The sequence below is a fragment of the Schistocerca cancellata genome, chromosome 4 (assembly GCF_023864275.1).
Source record: "Schistocerca cancellata isolate TAMUIC-IGC-003103 chromosome 4, iqSchCanc2.1, whole genome shotgun sequence".
Classification (NCBI taxonomy): Eukaryota; Metazoa; Arthropoda; class Insecta; order Orthoptera; family Acrididae; genus Schistocerca; species Schistocerca cancellata.
Genome location: NC_064629.1, coordinates 80,422,954 through 80,442,986, shown reverse-complemented (window position 1 = coordinate 80,442,986; position 20,033 = coordinate 80,422,954). Strand labels below are relative to the sequence as shown.

Here is a 20,033-nt window from a genome sequence, read left to right as displayed (position 1 = left end):
CTCGTCAGTCCAGCTTACGACGTCCGACATCTGTAATGAGGCTGTCTGCAGAACCCCACAACATCTGGATGTGGTTTCACTCTGGTTTCGCCACATGTTGAAGACATCACAGCACTCCTCAAACACCCGACAAGTGCAGTTTCCGACATGCTCGTGCCAAACCTCCGGGCCATCACAATGTGCCCTCAGTCAAGCTCCAACAGATCGTGCGCCTTCCCCATTCTACACACGGACAGCACGCTCACTGATACAACATGCACCGTGCGTGTGTTTGATTAGCAGTCATTCCTTGCCAGGTGATGCTGCTTTCGCTTAGAAAGGTTTATATCGCTAGTCGGTCGGTGGTCATAATATTCTGGCTGATCAATGTAAATCAAGTGAGGGAAAGGCAAGCAGAGTTTTGCACGAGCGAAAACAATGCTGCTTCGTGAACACAAGCTTTTCGGTCTCGAGGAAATTTATCTTCGAACTGAGAATACGTTCAAGAATTCGGCAGCAAACACATGTAACGGATACTGGTCTGTAATTTTGGGGAATCTTTCTTTTACGTTTCGTATACACTGGAGTCACCAGTCGCTTGTGACTGTGCGCTGGGCGAGAGATTCGCCAATGCCCTAGAGTGTAGTCCTCTTTGTAAGACCAAACTGGCATTCCATCCGGAGCTGGCGGCTCACTTCTCAACTCTCTCTTATTCGGTCTACACTCTTATTACATTTATTACTTTACAATCAGAATCTACTGATGCACTGCATAGCGTGCTATACCTTGGGAACGATACGACAGTGGAAACTGCAGTCGCGTAACAGTCCAAGTGGGGAGTGTCATTTCTGTCAAAAATCAATTTGACAGCCGGCCGAGGTGGCCAAGCGGTTAAAGGCGCTACAGTCTGGAACCGCGCGACCGCTACGGTCGCAGGTTCGAATCCTGCCTCGGACACGGATGTGTGTGATGTCCTTAGGTTAGTTAGGTTTAAGTAGTTCTAAGTTCTAGGGGACTGATGACCTTAGAAGTTAAGTCCCATAGTGCTCAGAGCCATTTCAGTTTGACATTATAGTCCACACATATGATTACATTTTAACAGATATTCTTTGCTTATCTGTTTCCACCTTTTGTGCTCATTTATGTTGAAGCAGCTAACAAAGGTCCCAAAAGATATACAGAACGAGTTAATAAATAGAAGAGACGAGCTTTCCACTAAGGTGTAGTGGACATTGTGGCGAATTCGCTGGCGTAACCAAGTAATTTTTAACAGTCATAACTGCACACCGTCTGTCTTATCTTATTTTAGTGCCACTTGGGAAACGCTTCCGCAAAGGACTTCAACGACTTAAAATATATCGAACTTGATCACGTAATAACAAGATAACAGCGCCGCTAACTGCCGTCCTGTTTTCAGGAGGAGAAGTCACTCAAATGTATGCACTACTATACTATACCAACATAACTCAGATAGGGTTCGTGTGTTTATTACTATTAATAGAATGTCAAGTGCTTGAAATGTTGACATTGAGAATTGATACATGTTATACAGCGATTTCGGACTGATACCATTGCATGTTGAATTTCATCTGGACTTATTGCAGCACAGGCCAATGTTATACATTTCAAGGCTTTGGAAGACGGTAGTGTTTCCTAGTAGAACTCTAGTTTTCATTTTTCCCACAAAGAAAAGCCCAGAGGTTTTAAGTTTGGTTAGTGTGCAGCCCTGTTTGTATTTCCCAAATGACCGACTCAGCTATCTCTAAATGTGTTGTTAAGGTGAGGAATGGGCAGGACATCCGTCATCTTGGTACCAAATGGATTGCCTTATGAGCGGTAGGATGTCTTCAATTAACTGCAGCAGCACATCTGTTAACAATGGTGGATACTTGTGGCTATTTAGAGACCTATTCGATACAACAGGCACCAAAGATGCGGGTCTTGAAAAAGCCCACAACACAGGCTGCCAGGCCAACGCCGTTTATCCAGTTTTCTCAGCCAGCGTGGATTTTCAACTTCTCAGCAGTCCAGATTGCTAAGACTGATTTGCCCACAGCTTGTGTACTACACTATCTGTAAACAAAATCTTGCATAGAAACGCCGCAAACCTTTGCACTTTTCGTAAATACAAACTGGAAACTGCAACAACCGATTTAGAAAGTTATTGCCGTGAATTCTTGCTAAAACTGGAGCAGCTGTTGAATAATCCTTTATTAGTACAATCGTTTCGCAACCAAAAATTGCATCATCAGGTTGATGAAGCGAAGTGTGGAAAGGATGAAATGCGTTGGAATGTAGTATTAACAGAACATTCCTTTGGCTTGTCGCATTTAAGCTGCATCGTAGTGACATGGATTTTGCGTCACCGCAGCAAAAATATTAGTTGCATTTCACTCATCAGATACTTTTCTTTTTCATTGGTGCATTTTATCCTTCAAAACACCAATTCCTTGATTTGTTTTTGTAATGTTTGCAAAGGCAGAAAGTGAGGGCTTGGCACGCTCAGAAGAGAGCTTTAAGGTTTGGTGACATTCACCATAAACGGAAACCACATCCACTTCTCCGACAGTTCCCGAGCAAGCTCTCTGCTGTGAACAGACCGTTGGGCTTCGAGCGCACAGGTAAACAAGCGAACAGTATCCACGTTTGTTACAGTAAGCCAGACGTTTTGGAACCTCTCCCCTAAAAACGGGGCACTAGTTTGTGCTGCTGTTCGCTTATTTGATCAAGTTCCAGAAACTGTATGTATAATTTCGCAGAAAACGTATATAGTTCCATTTAAAAATTTCGGAGTCATAGTTCTGCAGCTATAAACGTTAAAAATTACTTTAGTACAGGCAAGACGAGGGTGGGAGGAGAGGGGAATCACCGGGAACCAAGCCTCATGCGTTGCCGAAGTCTGTCAAGGGTTTGGATTTCTCAGGGTGCACAGCTGGACAATATCAGACTGCTATTGTAAAACTAATTTTGTACCATGTTGGGTTTCAGAACATTTCTAAAGATTGCAACATTCATCAGTCATCGGCTCATAACAGAGGTCAGTGTTGCCAAATCAGCAATATTATAGTTCACCTCCACCAACGTAATTTTGCACATGGTAGTTCACCTTTAGACTGACTGGTCTACGAAGTAAAAAGGAATCGTGCACCGAGCGCCGTCTAATAGGCTTGTCTAAGTACTGTGCATGGACGTCACATAGGACAACGTTATTATCTAGTAATGTTGTACCGCTTCTCGCGTCACGTGACTGTTGCCTTGGGATTTTTATTAAAATAGCACTGCATGCTTTACTTTGTTTAACGGTTATCAGCAACTTTTCAAAAAAGTGATGATAACTGTGGCCGACAAGTAACCAAATACCTGGTTAATAAGATTCTTTCCATCATTATCCCCAAGTTCTCTTCGCGTCAATGGCAGATAGCATCCACTATTGTCGATGTAAGGAATTACTGTCACTACGCCGTCTCTGGGATCCCCTTTGATGTTACTAAAGATCACAGACACCTGTTACCTGTCAGCTACACCCAGGGCGTGGGAACTACCGGAGAGTAGCTATACTGTATAATAAGGCCCAGGGTCTCATACGTAGCGATACCAAAGCAGACCGCAGTGCGTCTTGAGTTTGCAACACTGACGATTTCTTTTACAAACTTTTGACAGTTTTGGCTTCGTTGTACAAGAGTGCACTCTTGATGAAAGTGATATTAATATTGTGGAATCTAAACACACGTCTCGGGAAGCAGAAAGGGAAAAAGGTCAGACAAGTTTATTCAGCCTCTCAATGTAAAATGATAAACAAAACGACAAAACCAGTCACCTGATGCCCAAGCTGCAGCAGTGGAAAACGGCGAAGATGAATTTCTTATGTGACTGTGGAATAATTACTATTTATTAATTTGCCAGTTCGTATAAAGTTATCTTCTCGAATGCACCGCTGTATATAGCTTCCGTTAGTGTACCTTTGCAGTGTCCATTGGCAGTACAGGAAACAGAAATCATTCAACTGATGTTCAGGAAACGGCACGGATTTTTTTTACCGTCTGGCAGCTGCAGTTTGGCCCCAGCCTCCCATCCGGTATTTATCCGTATATATCGGAAGTCGTCGTCGTCGTCGTCGTCGAAACAACTCCCAACGTATGCAAACTAACAGTGGGCGGTGCTGTGTTATTTCCAGTGCATTGATTCATTACACTTTGATTGGCGGTTAGTGAACATGAGTGAGGGGCTATAATGCCAGCGTGCTGTCTCCCCGCAGAGTTCCCCATCTCGCGGCCAGGGTCCCAGAATGTAGCAATGACGATGACACATTTGGAATTTTATGGAAACATTCGAAGATCAATCAGGTCGCTGAGGCATGCAAGTTATTTATCAATGATTACTATAATAATGCCACAACAGATTTAGAAAAAGAAAATACATATCTAAAAACAATTCATACTTCAAACTTTGAAGGCATTACTTCGGAACTATTAGACCTCTCGAATAAAATGCAGAATATTAAAATTTCAAACTTATTTCTGAATGTATATCTAGTTTTGCGTTTCTTTCGCACTTGTCCAATGACTGTAGCTGAAGGAGAAACATCATTCAGCATTCTGGTTTGTGTTAAGAACTGTCTGTATCAATTATGCATTAACAATTTCTTTCAGATTTGGGGCCTTGGCAACTCCGTCTACTTTAGCAAGACAACTTGATTTCGATAGTGTGATTCAAACATTTTCTGAACAAAAGCCTCGCAAAGCGCCATTAATTTTGTTACATTTTAAATGCTTTTAATTGTTACAAAACGTTAAACATCGCAATAACTATTCCTAGTTTTCGGAAATAATATAGGGTGTGAAATCAAATATTTTTCATAATAAAGCAATGTCCGGAACCCGTTGTTTTGAAATTTTAAAAGGATAAAGGAAACTGTACATTGAAATAAAAGTGCTAGAAAGACTTCATTCTGAAATGAGTGTGAAATTTAGAGCACGATCTCAGCGATGACACCTCAGCCAAGTGTTCCATAAACTGATGTTGCAGTGTGTATAATTTCCTCTAATGTTTACAGACACTATAATAAACGAAACCGAACTTCTGCTGTTAATAGTGACTCGACGATACACTTGTGTATACTACTGCATGCTCCGATTCAGCGTACTACACCACAAAAACTAACCATTAATTCGCTGGAATTCCGCCGGCATTACATCGTGCAACGTATAGTACCATAGCATAAACTGCTTTTGTGAACATATATTTACTGTTTAATAGAAAATAATTTATTCTGTATTTCATCCTAATGAGTATTTTTTGTAGTTCCAATGCTCCGCCAATTTTGTTGTGTTTAAATACAGCAGCCTTGCCTACGTACGTCAGAAAATTCGCCACATTGCCCACTAGAACGTGGCAGAAACAGCATACTGATATATTAAATATATTTATTCGTTCCGGGTGGCCTGTCTGACATGTATTTCCTAAACATTGAACACAAATTGACACTCAAATTACTTAACTAAGTTTGAAAGATTATTTACGCAACCATCGTCACTAAGTTACTGTTGAGCAATGACAATATGAATCTGTATGACGACCGAGTACGCTAACCCGGATACAAACCATTCACGAGAACTGCTCTTCCAGCATGCCCACTCACAGATCTTTGATACGTCACTTACTATTTCCGTTCGGAACTCCATTAACGCTCACCTACTAACAAGGGAACCTCCCCATCGCACCCCCCTCAGATTTAGTTATAAGTTGGCACAGTGGATAAGCCTTGAAAAACTGAACACAGATCAATCGAGAAAACAGGAAGAAGTTGTGTGGAACTATGAAAAAATAAGCAAAATATACAAACTGAGTAGTCCATGCGCAAGATTTGCAACATCAAGGATAATGTATGTCAGGAGCCCCGTGGTACCGTGGTTAGCGTGAGCAGCTGCAGAACGAACGGTCCTTGGTTCAAGTCTTCCCTCGAGTGAAAAGTTAAATTTTTATTTTCACACCATTATCATCCGTCCGTCCGATGCGATCACTTTTTTGGGAGTGATTATCACATCCACAAGAAAACCTAAATCGGGCAAGTAGAAGAATCTTTTTACCCATTCGCCAAGTGTACAAGTTAGATGGGTCGACAATCAGTTGAAAGGTATGGTATTTTTTGGGGAAATTCAAGCAATATATTGCGCATACTAAAGTTACAGAAAAGAATAATAAGGAACATTTGTACTGCCCATCCAAGGACATAATGTCGCCCACTATTTGAAAAACAACAGTTGTTAACAGTTCCCTCCTTATACATCTATGATATTATCATCTTTCTACATAGCAATTTAGAGTTATTCGAGAAAAACTGTTTCAATCACGCGTATAACACGAGAAACAAAGACAATTTTATGCTTCCCACTCATCGCTTAAACCTATATGCGCAGTCTCCTCAGTATATGGCAATGAAAATTCATAACAAGCTAAAAGGAAATAATGTTCCGAGTATGAACCTAGAGACACTGAAAACAAAGCTATATGATATACTTGTCAAACGCTGCTACTACACAGTTGTGAAGTTCATGAAGGATGAACTGAACATTTGACCAGGATAAATTTACATATAGTCTTGTGTGTAAATGTAGCTGTCCTTCACAAAAGGGAGGAAAGAAAAATAATAGTTTATATTAATGCTAAAATTCTTTGTACCAATTAGGCCTAAGTTGTGTTATCCATTTTTGACGTGTCTCCAGCACACTAATCATATGATTAGAAACTGTGTGTTACGAGACGAATAAAACACTGTTCACTATTCACAACATATTCCTGTCATGTGACGCACATGCCGTCACCAGTGTCGTATAGAATATGTCAGACATGTTTTCCTGTGAAGGAATCGGTTGACCTATGACCTTGCGATCAAATGTTTTAGGTTCCCATTGGAGAGGCACGTCCTTTCGTCTACTAATCGCACGGTTTTGCGGTGCGGTCGCAAAACACAGACACTAAACTTATTACAGTGAACAGAGACGTCAATGAACGGACAGATCATAACTTTGCGGAAATAAAGAAAGTAAACTTTTCACTCGAGGGAAGACTTGCACCAAGGACCTCTCGTTTTGCAGCTGCTCACGCTAACATTTTTTTTTTGGTTCGCTGTATTTCGTTGCATCTGCTCGGGGCGGACGTCGTAAGACATCCATTTAAGTTCGTTGTTGATTTGTTAACTGAGTTTTTTAATTACAGAGGGCACGTTACCCTCTGACTGAACACGCTGAGCTACCGTGCCGGCGACCTCGGGACCACGGCGCTCCTCAGCTCACATTGTCCTTGATGTTGCCTATCTTGCACATGGACTACTCAGTTTGTATATTTTGCTTATTTTTTTTTTCATAGTTCCAGACAACTACTTCCTGTTTTCTCGATTGGTCTGTGTTCAGTTTTTCAAGGCCTATCAACTGTGCCAACTTATAACTAAATCTGAGGGGGGGGGGGGGCGGGGGGGTGCGATGGGGAGGTTCCCTTGTAAGCTGCAGTAGACTGTATATATGGTGACAGTCCTCGGACTGTGACAGAAGGTAAGTAAGCTTTGTAACATTGAGTGCACTGAAAATAACCCTTGTGACAAATCAGGTCTTTTTACTATATTGTGGAATTCAACTTTGTCAAGAATTCAATAACATTCACACACAGTGGTTATCATACATACACTGTATGCATGATCTGTGTGTGAAACCACATGAGCTGTGTCACATGAAATCATCGGAAGTAGAAATATATGTTGGTTTATTAAAATGTAAAACTATGAACTTCACTAAAAGCTCTCACTACACTTTCCTTTGGTACTTTCCTACTGAAACATGGAAGGAAGAGTACAGTTTAATGCCCTATTGGTGAGGTCATATGAGAGAGAGAGAGAGAGAGAGAGAGAGAGAGAGAGAACAAAATCTGATAGTGCAAAGGTAGCCAAAGGAAATTGTCCTATTTTTCTGAGGAACCACTTTGGTGTTTGCCTCAATTTCAGGAAACCATGGAAAACCCAAACCTGCATAACCAGATGGTGATTTGGATATGAATCTGAATGAAAGGTTAATGTCTCACTCATTATTTAAGCAACATTTCAATATTTGATGGAAAGAGACTCATGTGGAGAGGCCAAACACGTGCAAAATGTCAGCACAGTAGTTAAGAGTATCATCCACACATGGCTATATGGACTATTAGTAAATACCTTAGTTGACAGAAAGCGTACAGGTGTATCGAAAACAAGTTAACTGTTACATTTCTCTCTCTCTCTCTCTCTCTCTCTCTCTCTCTCTCTCTCTCTCTGTCTGTGTGTGTGTGTGATGTCATTTTAACAATTATTTTTTATACAGAGAACAAGACAAACCACATTCAAATGGAAAAAGCATTCTCATTATTTTTCACCCACAGGCACAGCTGAGTCACCTTACACTTTCTCGATGTGCAGCCAAAAAGAAAGTATTCCTAAAAATAAATGAGAGACCAATCTGTAAATAACTTCTGTAGTCAGTTCCAGCTGAAATACTTCTACAGGTTTTCTTTTCTTTTAAATTCATTTTGTGCCTTCAATTACACTTACACACAACCCAATCATTGTTTTAGGACCTGGTACAGATCATACATTCCACAGTTCCTATCACTCCAAAAGCACCATCAAACTAGTTTGTTGCCACACACTTTGTTACCACTTACAAATCAAACCCTTCACATTGCTCTCAATGATGGTAACATAAATTGAAACAGTTTATCAGACATAATTGCTGCATAAACTATGAACTATCTGAACTGGACACAATAGTACATACAGCATCCACTGAGTAAATTTTAAGATGTGTCACTACAAGTTAAACTGCATTGTTAATACAGTTTGCAATAAAACAATTCGCAAAGTGGAAAATACTAGGAAATCTGGGTAACATTTTGCAATTATTAGCAATTTGTCACAAGGTACAAACTGCCTCATTCACATTAAGTTTGCTTTGTGTAAGGTGCTTCACCACGTACTATTAAAGTCATTTAATCACCCCAGGTTTTCCATTTTTGTTACATTTAAAACACTATAAAAGTATAGTTTTATGTGAATTTATTTATTTCTATTGGGGAAGAGAGGTAAGGATAAAGACTGTTCATTGCTGTCATACAAATTAGTTCTTATTCATTTTGTGTGATAGAAACTATGAAAAATCTAAAGGTAATGAAATTTAGGTTAACTTTTCCCAGTTTCTTTTCTTGCTGCTTCTACACTCCGATTAGCACACACAGGAGTGTACAAACTGTTTATTCTCTCTATACGTCTTTCAATAGATGGTACCTATAGATGAGAAGTTTTTTGTATTACTGTAATACTTTCTGTGTATGAAAAATAGCAATAGTGTCATGATAAAATCTCACATCAAACGGTAGAAACTTAGCAGGGTAAGTTAGTTCACAGGTGTAATGAGGGCAAATGCATAAAACTTGCAACAGGAAAAAGCTAAAACTTTCAGTGTTCAAACCAATGTCCACATAAAGAACTGCCTTCTTTAAGCACATTTATAGTTGGGTCAAAGTATAAAAACCCATGAAATAATTACATACAAATAACTCTTCCTACTTTGTTGTTCTGAGAATCAGAAATAGTTTCACTGAAAATGTTGGTCTACCACACTTCTGTCTTGAGAAATTTGAGGAATCTTTAAGATGCAGGTCCAACTGGTGAGACACTGAATTCAACATTCTTTCAGTGCTGAATCCATTGTCCAAACTGTCACCATATATCCTGAAATTTCTGTACACCACGATTTGTGTGTGTGTGAGTAAAGGACTGTTAGAAGTTGGGATTTTGTGTTTACCAAAAACTATCAAATCCTGCCAATGGATGCAAAAAGTAGATTCTTAGCCTATGAAGAATACAAGAAACAGCACTAAATGCAGTCAGAGAAAGCTAACTGGACACTGGGTATGTTCACAGCACAATATTTATAAATGTCAAATTTAACCACCACCATCCATTTAAGCATCCTGTACGACTGGTCTTGTCATGAGGAATCCAACACAGAATTTCCTTAGCTCGTCTCCCATTCCACAATACTGAATGCCCAGCACATTTACATTTCATAACAGTAGATATCCCATCCTGAACAACTGTCTTTCCTCCTATCCAGTTGTTGTACCTTCTTTTAATGCACAACATGCACCTTTCCATTATTAGGCAACATATATATATATATATATATATATATATATATATATATATATATATATATATGAAGTTAACATCTGTGTCACTTCCATATTAGCTAACAATGACAGTATCCACTGGTTGTAGACTTTCTGTTCATGTCATATGTATTCACTTCTGAATAAAGCATTCATGTTCATAAATTAACTCCAAATCATTTTCACTCAGTTATTTCCTTAAGTGTCCACCACCTGATTGTTTTTCCTAAGTATACAAATTTAATAACTTCTCTAACTTTATTATTAACCCTTAACCATTATCCCACTGGCTTACTCATTGTAACATTTTGGTCTTATTGTAATTAATCTTCCCACGTACTTTTGTACTTGTGCTGTTCAATTCCTCCATTCTCTGCATAAGTCATAAGTCATACTAGATAACAAAAATACAATGACACCTGCAAACCAAAGGCTGTCAAAATCTATGTGTGTGTATTTCTCCATCTCATTTCAATGCTTTGTAGATCTCTGCCAAGGCATCAAGAAACAATTTTGATGACACTTAGTCCCTTTGACCAACTTCTTCCTCTGAAAAAATTGAAGCTGACATCGATAGACTGTTCGTTAGTTCTCAAGACCTACTGCGATAGTCAAATATTTTCTTATAGTCTATAAAACCCATACAAACTGTAGAAGATCCACTGTGTTTTACTACTTATAAGGGCAGCTTTTCTTCTGCTGGTTCTAAATTGGTAACAGTTTTTGTAAAAATCTTACAAAGAAAAATATGTAATGTAACTATAGTTCTTTAGGTATTCCATTGTTTCCAAGTGGTTTCTCTCTCTGTGCCAAATTGCTTACCATTCTTCTGGTAGTACTTGCAGAAAGCATTCAGTCTCACCTAAGGGTGTTTCTTTGGTCCACCATACAGAGTTTTGAAAAATCTATAGACACCTTTAGTATGGTTTCCCAGTTTGTTGTAACTGCCATGTGACTGGTGTGCTATGTCTACCAAACCGAAGTGTGTGTTGTTTTCTTTGTACTCTGGTTGCTCTCCAATGCCTCCCTTATTCTCCCATACTATCAGACATCTCAAACTTTTCTGAATACTTTTGTTTTAGATAATTCTACGGAACTTTTTACACACTTCTAGCATTTCATCTCTGTCGTGTCCTCAAAGACACGACAGCCAAACATGCTTCAGTTTTACTTCACCTCAAGCTGTTTCCAGTATATCTGTTACTGTACAATTTCTCACGAGGCCACAGATTTTTATTCTCTAGTGGCTTAAATTAGTTAATTTTAATTGGAATTTCCCTTTCATACATAATTTATTAACCAGTGAATTGGACAGTGTCCAATTTTCTTTACCTGTCGTGACCAGAAATCCAGAATCGGGTGTAAGGTAGACACTATGCAAAATGTGTTCTTTGATGGCACACAGTCAATCACAGTTTTAATTCCATTTCCTGCAAAGGTTGATCTTGAAAAAATGTGTTTAGGATGTACGCTTTGTTCTCAGCAAATTGCACTAGAATGCCTCTTTTATCATTCCTGATATTTAAGTTCGAAGCTCACTACTAATGTCACTTTTCTACCATTTTTGCATTAAATCTGCATTGTAGTATCTCCTAAGATCTAAAATTTCATTAGAGACTGCTGAAACAAAGTTTTTACTATTTTTAATTAGTATCTCATTTCTAGTACTGTTCTAACTATTATCGGATTCCTTTAGTAGCAGTAATTTAATTTTTCAAAACTATAATGAAAGTTACTTAGTACAAATTGTGCCACATAGAAATTTGCTGATTGAAGCTCTATCTCATCCTCTTCCTTTCTTCACACCTTTGATACCTTAATAATCTAGCACTCTGTTATTCAGTTCAATACCAATTTTGTTTTTACCACACTTAGAGCACCAAAATGCAGATGCAAGAGTAGCTGGCTGTGCCCAGTGTTGTGAGAATTCCCCTGTCCACTACTTCTGATATGCTTTAACATGTCATGAACTCTCATTTGGCAATAGGGACTTTGCCAGACCGACCCTTGGTACACTAGCCTGCAAGGCCCAAACAGTTGAGTGAGGGAAGTCCTGTGCAGAGCAGGACATACACAAAATTTAGGCCAACTCCAATTGTTCTAACCATCTAAGATATCCACACAACCAGTTCACTTTCTGAACATGTTACGGCAGAGGGTCATCCTGTTATGGTAGTGTCAGTTTTCTATCACAGAAAGTAATGTGCTCTGTCTGCAAGGTTGCAGATGTCTACTCACCACTCTCTGAGAAGCTGGACAGTTATTAGTCCTGTGCCTTTTAATAAAGTGACACCTGCTTGGGTCACTGTCTCTTAGGGCTATGTTGTGAATGGTTAAGGTGCACAGGACAAACAGTGCAACACTGAGTATTTTCTGGTTCATCTGTTGGGATCTAACTTGGAAGGCCATACCAATAACTAGGCCTCTGCAGTTCTCAGTTTCAGGCAAATTTCTCTGGCTGCAGGGCTAGTGCTAGCATACTATGGCACCCCATGGAGAAAGTTATGTGGAGATAGACTATGTAAGAACTGTCTAGTGCTTCTGCCTGATAAATTCAAAGTATTTATACAATGTAAACTGTTACAGTTTCTAAACACAGAAAATCCAGTTTCATTTTTTGAACCAAGTCATAAGGGTTATTACAAACCTTTTACGATGTGTCAGTTGAATTTATATTTCTTGCAGTTTATGACACTACAAATCACTTCTCAGAACAGCATTTATCCTGAATCATCTGCAGTAACCAAAAGTTATGATACTTCACTCCAGACAACCAATTCTTACTTCATAATGTTTAAATGTATAAATGTGTTTAAACATTTCCATTTACGACAAAGTAATTATCTTATCAGATGTTTTTCTGTATGACCCTGAACAAACATTTTATTAGCACCCTTGTGTGCTTCAAGTCCTCATTACTGTCACAAACAACCCTTTCTAGTTAAGTAGCACAATTTAAATACATGAGATGTTGGATTCAAAGAAAGAGTTTCCCTGGTTTCCATTAAATTAACTTCATCCACTTCATGACTTTTCTTGAACAGGCTATAGGTTGTTCTTCAAATCAAACTGTCCACGAGAGAGAGAGAGAGAGAGAGAGAGAGAGAGAGAGAGAGAGAGAATGCATCACCTTGCCAAACAGTTCCCCATGATATGTGAATCTCACCAATGACAATACAGTAGTCATGCCATAAATTTTACACCATTGCATAACATTAACACCAAGTGCAGAAAACAACTGAACAAAAAGTAATAGTTGCTTTACTAGAACTCATGCATCATGCTTCCAAATATGTTTTAACATGCTCTTCCAGTTGACTTATCTTCCCCACATTACAATGTAACTTTGAGGTCTATATTTCTGTATTTCATTAAATTAGTTCAACATTGCATTAGCCATTCATTGCTAACACTGATTTAACTTTCTGATGGTAGTATCACTTATACTGTTAGGTGATTTAATGCCACTTGTCAACACCACATTCATTTTTACAGTGGCAACATAACCAGCTGTCATGTTTAACTACAACCTTACTGTTAAAGAACGACTTATTTAAGCATCTGAAGATTTTACTGTGCTGCTGAAATTCTGTATACACTAATTTACAATAAATAGCAGCTTTTTAGTAGAATAATTTTGTTGTTGTATTACTACTTTCTATCCTGTATGAAGAATGTTTCCAAATTCTCTCAGATTTCTGGGCCCTCAAAATCTTACTTCAAGATCTTGCTCCTAAGTAATTTATGTAAAATGAAACAAAACCATTTAGCACACTGAAGTACCTACACATTTTAAATTTAAGCAATTTTGTTATTAGTAACTCTTAATGCATTTGCTTAAAATTTGTAAAGCATATAGAAACTGTAACAGTAAGGAATTGGTGGGATAGAATTGCATCAGGCATCTCAAGGAAATTAAAGTGAAGCAAACAAAAAGAAACATAGCAAATAATTTATTTCACAAACAAATTAACAAAAATTCACAAAAGTATAAGACAGCACATCACATTAAAATTTAAAAAGATAAATGTATAAAATAATAAATCTAAATAGCTAAAAAATCTGATATTGAAGAATAAAGAAAAACCTCAAGTGTTCCAAGCGCACTTTAATTATTCCCTTACAGACATCCACATGAATAAGAACTTTCTGAATCTGAGCAAAACTTAACAATTCTCATTTGATTAGCATATAGTATTCTAAATCTCAAAATACATAATATAACATATGTCAGCCTACACTAAGTTGTAAAAATTGACTTTCAAGCCCCATTAACATCTCAGAAATAAAGATAATTATTTACAAATGCAGCAACAATACAAGAGACATCAAAATGGAGATCATGATTTATGACAAGTGTTGGGGAAATGACCAGTGGACTGGACCTCTGCTTCACATAGCAAAGAATGAGAAATGTGGGGATTTCAATGTGTGTTTTCAGTCACTTCACATACAGGACCTCATGTCCTGTCTCTTGACATAACATGAAGTCCTCACTGTACTGGTCAGTTAAAATGTAATACAAGAGGCCAGTACTAATTCCACTACTGAAATTGGCTTTAAGTATTTTATGATGACCAGCTGATACACCTGAATTAACATGTCTTAATATGAAAAGTATTTTGAGGACTTATTAAATTTATTGAGACAACTTACAGCCAGTTTGAGTGTTGTTTTAGCAAAATGCACCGAGTTCATATTCTCAGAACAGCACCACTGATTCAGACCACCATATGCACTAGAATCAGTTCTAAAACCTGTCACTGGTAGCACCCATACTGATTTCCACAAACATTCTAAAATTTAACACCATATAAGAATTTTCATACTATATATGGTAGTTTCCCTCCCTGTGGGCCAGGGAGATCAGCCCATTATTTCATGAAGCTTCACAGCAGCCATAAGTGCCAGAGTGAGTGAGTGAGTGAGAAAGAAGCTGAAGCTTTGTCATCACACATGTGGGAACAACACATTACTCAAAAATTTGATTTGAGCAATAGGCTGGTGTAATGAAAAACCATCAATGGTTAAAACAAGGAAATATTGTCACACTGCAGCACAGTTTTTTTCCTCTCTCAGAACAGTGAACACACAGTGCCTCAATATATTTGAAGATACTTCCTGATGAAAATGAAAACTGCTAGACATTTCCAGGAAGAATGTACACCATCAGGTTACTGTAAATTCCTTAATGTTTGCATGACAATTTCTCATTATGAGAGTATCTACCACATTATGACCAATTTTTCAGATGTGATCACTATTTTTTTTCCTTCTTAGGCTAATTTTTACAACATCCTGAACAATTACAAGCACTGAGCTCAGTTGATAATGCTATGATGCAGATGAAATTTCTGTCAATTTGTCAACAGAAGCAATACTGAATTCACAGATAAAGTTAAGGAATTATGAAATTAACAATTGCACTAAAACCTCACCTGACCTACAGTATGTTTACCAAAGCACCTAACATATACAATATGAAACACCTGAGGTACTGGCCAACTTAAAATGATCTTTAATAGCTTTCTAATTCACTTTCTTCAAACTAATAGGAGCAGTTTTAATAAGTACAACTGAATTCTCCCAGTGTCAGCACCAGCAGCTAATGGCTTAGGCAACAGACTCCATACATTGCTTCATCATAACATTTAACATATACTGCTCGATCAAAAGTAACCAGACACCTACATAATTCAGAGTTAACTACAAGATGTCACAAGTGGCACACCCACCAGAAGCATTAAAAGCAGAATGTGTCAATTAGGGGATCTCAATGACAATGTGAACCAGCCATTGGATGTTATCTGAGTAATAAATCCAGCAGCAACATTTCATTCAACATGTTTCAATCCTTTTAAAGCTACGAAAGTCAATTGTAGGTGATATGACAAGTGGAAACACTGGAACAACCACATCCAATCAAAGACCAGACGAACCTCATGTACTAAAGAACACGGCCTGCCAGTCACTGAAAGTGTGACTAAACAAATCAAATGATACCAGCAGAAGGAATCATTTGAGTTTTGAAGTGTTACTACCAGTCCAACTAGCAATGACTACTCAGCAAGCTTAAAAAAAAAAAATGGCATACAATGGCTGAATAGCTCCTAATAAACAGCATTTCTGAATTCAATTTTAAGCAATGACTGTGGTGGTCTAAAGAGCTATGCCACTGGACAGTGGCTGACTGGAAACCTATAGATTTGGGGTGATACACACTATACTCTGTGGTAATCCTATAGAGGAGTGAGTTTGGCATATTTCTGGAGAAAATTTGTTGCTACCATAAGTATTGCTGACACAGACATACAGAGAAGGCAGTGGTATGGTTTGGAGGTGTGGACCCCTTATTGGACTTAAGACACTAAATGAAGGGTATGCATACAGTTTACTGTGTTGTGTACTGCGTACAGTAGGGGAACCATATGGAGAATGGTTGGTTGTTTGAGCACGATAATGCATTCTCATAAAACAGCATTTTTCAGAATTTTTTCCCAATAACGTTCTTGCAATGAACTGACCCGACCAGAGTCCCAACCTGAACCCAATGGAACATGTCTGGGATGAGAGAAGGTTGACTTCAGAACCTAGTGTCCAACATCAGTACCTTTTCTGGTCTTCGTTCTTTAGGAATAATAGGCCTGTCATTCCTCTAAAAAAATCACCTCACAAAGTGTCCCCAGCAGAATTCAAGTTGTCACAAAGGCAAAGTGTGCACACATCACACTGATGTCCACTAATAGTGCCTAGTTACTTTTATCAGTCAGTAACTGTCCACAGATTTTACTGGTTATTCGTAAAGGACTTTTCATTGGTACGTGATTCTCTTATCACTATCTGCAATAATCATAACATGAGAACACCATAAAGCGAGTGACTCCTGAATTAATTCAGTCGCTCTGGCAAGTATACAAAGCAGCAAATTTGTTGCTGAACAAGTATGAAAGTATTAGACATCTTGAAATTTTTTATCCATTAAGGAAACTGTAGTAAGCAAATAAATAACTTAAATGATTACTGTGAATGCCAGGATAAACAACAATTACCTGTCACTCAGCACAACAGTGAAATCATGAGGAATAAAGTAGTCGTTTTACTATAGGCACTGGATGGGAATTTCCTTAAAACTAATTCCTTCCCTATATCACAATTTCTACTCTCAGCATTATAGATAAATATTTTAAACAACAATGAAGACTGCCATTTTCTACAAAAGAAGTAACTGAAGCGCAGCATTTTCAAAGCCAAGGGGAGGCCAGGTTTGGAGTGAATCTGGACCAAAAGTGTCTTAAATCCTTCCCCTAATCTCTCCTTTGTGACTTCAGCATAAAATGATTACTGATCTTTTAAATCTTAAACATGAAGACATACTGACAATACTTCTGTTGTACTATCTTGCAACATTACCTTTCACCATGTCATCCTTTGATTATCCATGATCCTAATGTACCCTAAAATAGTTTGGGCAGAATAAAAATGAAGATTCATGGATGACAGTGGGTCTATCAAGATTTTTGACAGCCTTGCCTAAAAGATAGATAGCTGTGACAAACAGAAAACATGTATAATGTGGCACTAGCAATGTCCATTTATTACGTGAGCACATGACTAATTGCAAAATGGCTCTTCTAGTGGAATATCAAGTGAGCACTCCAATTATAAAATAGCCATGAATGGAAAGTCAGTGCTGTAAAATGGCTATATGATGCCATTAACTGACTAATAACATTAACCCTGATAATGGCAGTTTAATTCTTTCAAGTTAAAGCACCTTAAGTTATTGGTGATCAGGTTTTTGAAATATTGTTAGAGAAAATGCAAAACCCACTGCAGAAAAATAATCAACAATGAATCCATTGCCTATGAAGGTCACAAACAAGTTTAGAAAACTACTTTCATAAATACAACTTCTGGTAAGTGTGGTACTTTGTAGTTTATCTGCTTAAGATCTATTGACAGCAACTTTAGTATAGGACCCCTAATGCAGCCCTACTAAATTATTTAACAGAACTAAACATTAACAAAACCCACAATGTTAGTGCCAGTTACAGTTATCCCTTACTAGAAGAAAAACTCTTCAGTAATACAGTTATTTATCATCATAGAACAAAATGAAAACCGAATGGAGCTGTTACAGTCTGTATGGTCCTATTATTACAAATGTCAAGTACACTGTGCATGAAAATTCTAACTAGTTTTGACAAACTAAACTCAACTATGCACTATTAAATTTATGAAGTCATTAAAACCTTACACCCTAAAAGAAAAGCCATCACTGGTGGTTACAGACAAAAGCTTGCCTGTGAAAATTCAAGGTTTTAGTTGATCACGTAGTGGTGATCTATTTCCACTAGAATTATACCAGCCACAATATAGTACACAACAATGTTAAAACCTCAACAAAAAATCTCAGCTTCACAGAAAATTTTCTATATAACCAAGAGTTTTTTTTTCCTATTACCTCATTAGGCAGATCAGTAACAACAATGTTACTGAATGTGGTACTGCCAGTATTTAAAGTATCATTTAGAATATGCCTTATAAATCCACCCACACTAATACAAAATAAAATTTACATTAATTTCATACTGGTAGAACATGACACCAAACTTCAAAAATGTTTACTAAAAAAGTTTTTAAAGGAGAAAAAATTTCTATAACTATAGAACTATTGGGCGCTACAAAACAATATACTTACCCACATAATGGGCACGATATTTTTGAATCTGCCTCTCTCCCTCTTAGACATCTTGCACAGAAGGTGTGGTAACAAGCAAGCAAACATGGCTCACTATAATAGTCATCACATAGGAAACACAGTAGTGGATTGCGTGGCTGAAGAGCACCATCTCCAGGTGCTCCTTCTGACCCCGGATTTTCAGAGGGGTGGTACGGACCTCCTGACATTTGGTATCCTACCACACATACAGTTATTAGTTCACTTTTCTTCCGTGAAGTCAGGTCATCCTGCAATGAAACACCTTTTGAGTATAAAAGGTGTATCTACCGTTCAGTGTCTGACCCTTCTTACGCAAAATTTACATAATAACTTATTGAAGCAGTATATTACTTCGCTATACACGCTTCTACAGCATGTAAACATATGAAAGGAAACGTCTTTTGAAAGCTCTTCGAACACAAGCTATTTCTAATGCACAGCCATTCTAAATTGATCCCACATACTGAAATGTAATTCGATTAATAAATCATTACTTACGCTTTTCGTCGCCTCCTTTCTCTTCACTATTCATCTATCACACCTTCCATTTCCTCACGTACCACATATATGTGCCACCTCCCTAACCTCGCTCGAATGACAGATGACACAGATAACATCACACAGTTCATGCTGAGATCGACACGCCACAACAAGGTCTCTGACGTATACGGAACAGGGTGTAGTTGGCAGCATGAGTTGTTTACACCGCGCTATTCAAGTTTAATCGCTCTCGTGTTAGTCCAAACAATCCATACCGTGGCTATGCAAGCAGATCAGATACATATGGAGACGTAACAAAGACAAATGCGGCTAGTAACTATTGGGTTTCGCATATAAGAAAACAACAACGAAACAAAATTGATGTCTATATTTAAGCTTAATATCTATTTCATAAATAGAAATATAATTACACTTGTTTTTATCACTAATATATTCCCTTTCTTAAACGAATTTTGTTTAAACTGTGTAGTTAATGAAGACTCGACTCTACTGTTACGGCATGAATCTTTGGAAAATAACTGTCTGAAAACATGAAATACTGCAGGTTAGCCTTTCCGTCACTTTGTGAGAATTTACAGACAGTGTGTAATTTAGGGAACGTACAGTTTCTAGAGGACATAATAGAAAAACTGTAATTTGT

General features: G+C 38.0%; 1 protein-coding gene across 2 annotated transcripts in view; it reads right to left on the bottom strand.

Annotated features, from left to right (window-relative positions):
* The window catches only part of LOC126183774 (uncharacterized), a 485,018-nt gene extending 465,504 nt beyond the window's left edge, over positions 1-19,514 (bottom strand). Inside the window, exons 1-2 of one of the 2 annotated variants that reach the window (XM_049926010.1) lie at positions 19,391-19,514; positions 18,872-19,140 (exon numbers count right to left, since the gene is read on the bottom strand). In XM_049926010.1, coding sequence (XP_049781967.1) covers positions 18,872-19,080 — 209 coding nt within the window. In that variant the 5' untranslated portion in view covers positions 19,081-19,140; positions 19,391-19,514. Of the gene's footprint in view, positions 1-18,871; positions 19,363-19,390 lie in introns of those variants that run through there. The other variant, XM_049926009.1, reaches the window with a different exon arrangement.
* Between the last annotated feature and the right edge of the window lie 519 nt (positions 19,515-20,033).